This window comes from Pundamilia nyererei, unplaced genomic scaffold (genome assembly GCF_000239375.1).
Source record: "Pundamilia nyererei isolate P.nyererei 1_Seehausen unplaced genomic scaffold, PunNye1.0 scaffold00014, whole genome shotgun sequence".
NCBI classification, from domain to species: Eukaryota; Metazoa; Chordata; class Actinopteri; order Cichliformes; family Cichlidae; genus Pundamilia; species Pundamilia nyererei.
In genome coordinates this window covers 3,365,685-3,368,383 of record NW_005187415.1, presented here as the reverse complement: position 1 = coordinate 3,368,383, position 2,699 = coordinate 3,365,685, and the positions used below count along the sequence as shown (strand labels likewise).

Below are 2,699 nucleotides of genomic sequence, written 5' to 3'. Positions count from 1 at the left end.
TATTATTGGTCTGTAATGTCTCCATGGATGACTGTAAATCAGTGCTTACATGTCTTGACGCTCTGGCGACCGTCATGGCTACCCTGAAATAAAACTAAACCTACATCTTTCCAGCTAATACTCACCAGAAAGTCCCAAAAACAGAATAATACCGTCATGTGTCGAAGATGCTGTAGATAAAGGGACCTTCACTGACGTCGCTGGGTACCTACTACAAGTCCCACAATGCGTCACTCGGCTTTTTCGCTTTGCTGGCGATGTTGTTGCGTTCAGGTACTACTCGGGGGTTTTCTCGTTAGACATTTAAATCTCAACCCCCACATAATAACTAGTAGATGGAATGAATCCTCAACTTAGTGTGTGTGTGTGTGTGTGTGTGTGTGGTGGGGGCTCAGGGAAACATATTTAAATGATATTATGTGTAGGCTAACAGCCCTGAAGTAATATTTTAAACATTAAACAGTTTGTATTGTCTGTGAAAAATAAGCTAACATTACTCCTACTGCTTTTTATGCTAGTTGGTAACCGTAGCTCGTTGAGTCGTCATTTTTTAACTATAAAACAAACTAATGTTAAAACAAGTTAACAATGCCACATACTTAGCAATGAATGTGTTATTGCTCTGTTAGTAGGATTGACAAATAACTAGCTCCAACCCCGATTGAACCCATTGCCGTGACAGTTTTGAACAGGGCATTGGGCTACAAATACAGCCTGCTAAAGCTTAATCATTCTAAAAAGTATGAAAATGCTGGTATTTAAATACGAACAGCGTTCATTTTCTCCAAATCTTCCGACCATAACAAACAATAATTTCGCAGGGGGCTCCAAAGTGCTCTGACCTCTCCGGGTGTCACATTTCCCACAGAACCTAAAGGCAACGCGTCTCCGTACCACTACGAGCAGCAGCGGCAGCAGCAGCAGCGGCGGCTGAGGCGCTTTCTCTTGCTGTAACCTAAACAATGACTCCTACTACAGAGCGGAGGAAAGCACGCCAGTAGAATGCGTTACACGGAACCCAAACCTTGCTTTTCGCTGCTATTCCGACCACTCACTTAAACTTACCGACAGTAAACATGTGGATACCTACAGAACACGAGAAATACGGCGTCGGTAAGTTTAATTTGCCTTCATATTCCTCTAAAAAAATAAACTGCTTTCACTCGCGTTCAGCTGTAAGGGCATGTGTTAATGTGCGCACGGGAGGTGGTGAAGTGGCTGTACTTGGATGCTGATTCCCGGCGCAGTTAGAGACCGAGTGACTGTGTTTTTATCACGAGGCGAGCGCTCTCTTTCAAACAACCCAGTGATGGGAGCTTGGATTTCATCTCACTGCCACATTGCAAAGCATAAGGTTGCCCGCTTCACCCCCTCCTCTTCTCCCCCCTCCTCCTTCTCCTCCTGATTTGCCAAATGCCACATTTTTGATATTTTTAAGTCTTGCTCGCGCTTTGCCCTATTTTCCCATTTTCATTATGAGGATGTGAACTGGCGAGCTATTTTGACTTCACTACTGCTGTGTGTTCGCTCAGGCTCTGTCTGTTTCAGTGGTGGTGGTGGGGGGAATCAGCTGCTTCACAGCCAGTCGCTATATGTCTGTCTGTGTGTGCTTTGCCCAGCATCTAGAAATTCTTCGAAAGAAAGCCGAACGGGGGGTTAAAATTATTGTTATTATTATTGTTGATGCTTTTTCTACCACGGAGATTGTCCCAGACCTTGAGAAGTCCTGGAAATGTGTGCAGCCTGTCGTACAGTGCGCATTGTTCAGACTGTCGGAGGGGGGGCTCTTGGATCAAACAGTGAAGTGAGACAAACAAGCGACAGCAAAGCAAACGAAGCCAAATGTGGCAAAGGAAAGAAAACCCCACACAGACTTTTCCCTGTTGGTGTGGCAGGAATTTTCGTCTTGTGCCTGGATTCAAACGCAAAAAGAAAAAAAAAAATCCAGAGGGTGAGGGTGGTGGTGGGGCATCTTATTGAGATGCGGCCGCTGAGAGGCGGCTTAAATGTCTCATAATAATATTCCCTAGAGATATTGTACTGTCCTCTGTGTGTGTGTTGCTCTGGTTGAGTCTGTGTAAAAAGGAGCCAACGATCATTTGAGCTTTTTTTTTTTTTTTTTTTTTTTTTTTTTGCAACTAAAGCAAGCCAACCCATTCAAAGTAATAAAACTGTGATCTGTTAAGCACAGGTACTCAGTGTGTTCATATCATGCCTTCTTTCCTTGGTTCTCAATGTTGTCTGAGGTGTTCAGAAATCCCACTGTGGGTGCTATGGGTGGTTTTTGCCACCTGGACTTGAAATCGGTGAAGCACAGCGAACCAGAAACTGGCCTTTGACCTCTCCATGTCACACGTTTGTGATCTGGTCACCTGAGTGCTCTACTAGTTTCCCTTCCCTGCCCTCATAAGTGCTAAATATCTGACCTTCCTCACTCTGCAGTTATATTGTAATGTGTTTAATCACGTGCAGGGTAGAGTGTCCAGAACCATTAGCCTGCACCATTTTATTTTTTTTTTAACTTTTTTATACCACATAATAGATTTATTCCATTTAGCTACTTAAACCCATTCCATGCTGTCAAAGTTCACTTGGCTGGATAAATGGAGGGCATTTATTGTGAAAGCTAAATACTCACTATTGTATTGTCCCTCCGCTGCTAGAGGGCATCCTGTTAATTGGATTAAGGTTTTTGATCC

At 43.7% G+C, this 2,699-nt stretch overlaps 1 protein-coding gene across 4 annotated transcripts in view; it reads left to right on the top strand.

Annotated features, from left to right (window-relative positions):
- Window positions 1-902: 902 nt before the first annotated feature.
- The window catches only part of dock4b (dedicator of cytokinesis 4b), a 138,407-nt gene continuing 136,610 nt past the window's right edge, over window positions 903-2,699 (top strand). For all 4 annotated transcript variants that reach the window (XM_013908795.1, XM_005725178.1, XM_005725179.1 and 1 more), the window contains exon 1: window positions 903-1,113. In XM_013908795.1, the coding sequence (XP_013764249.1) occupies window positions 1,077-1,113 (37 nt within the window). In that variant the 5' untranslated portion in view covers window positions 903-1,076. The remainder of the gene's footprint in view (window positions 1,114-2,699) is intronic.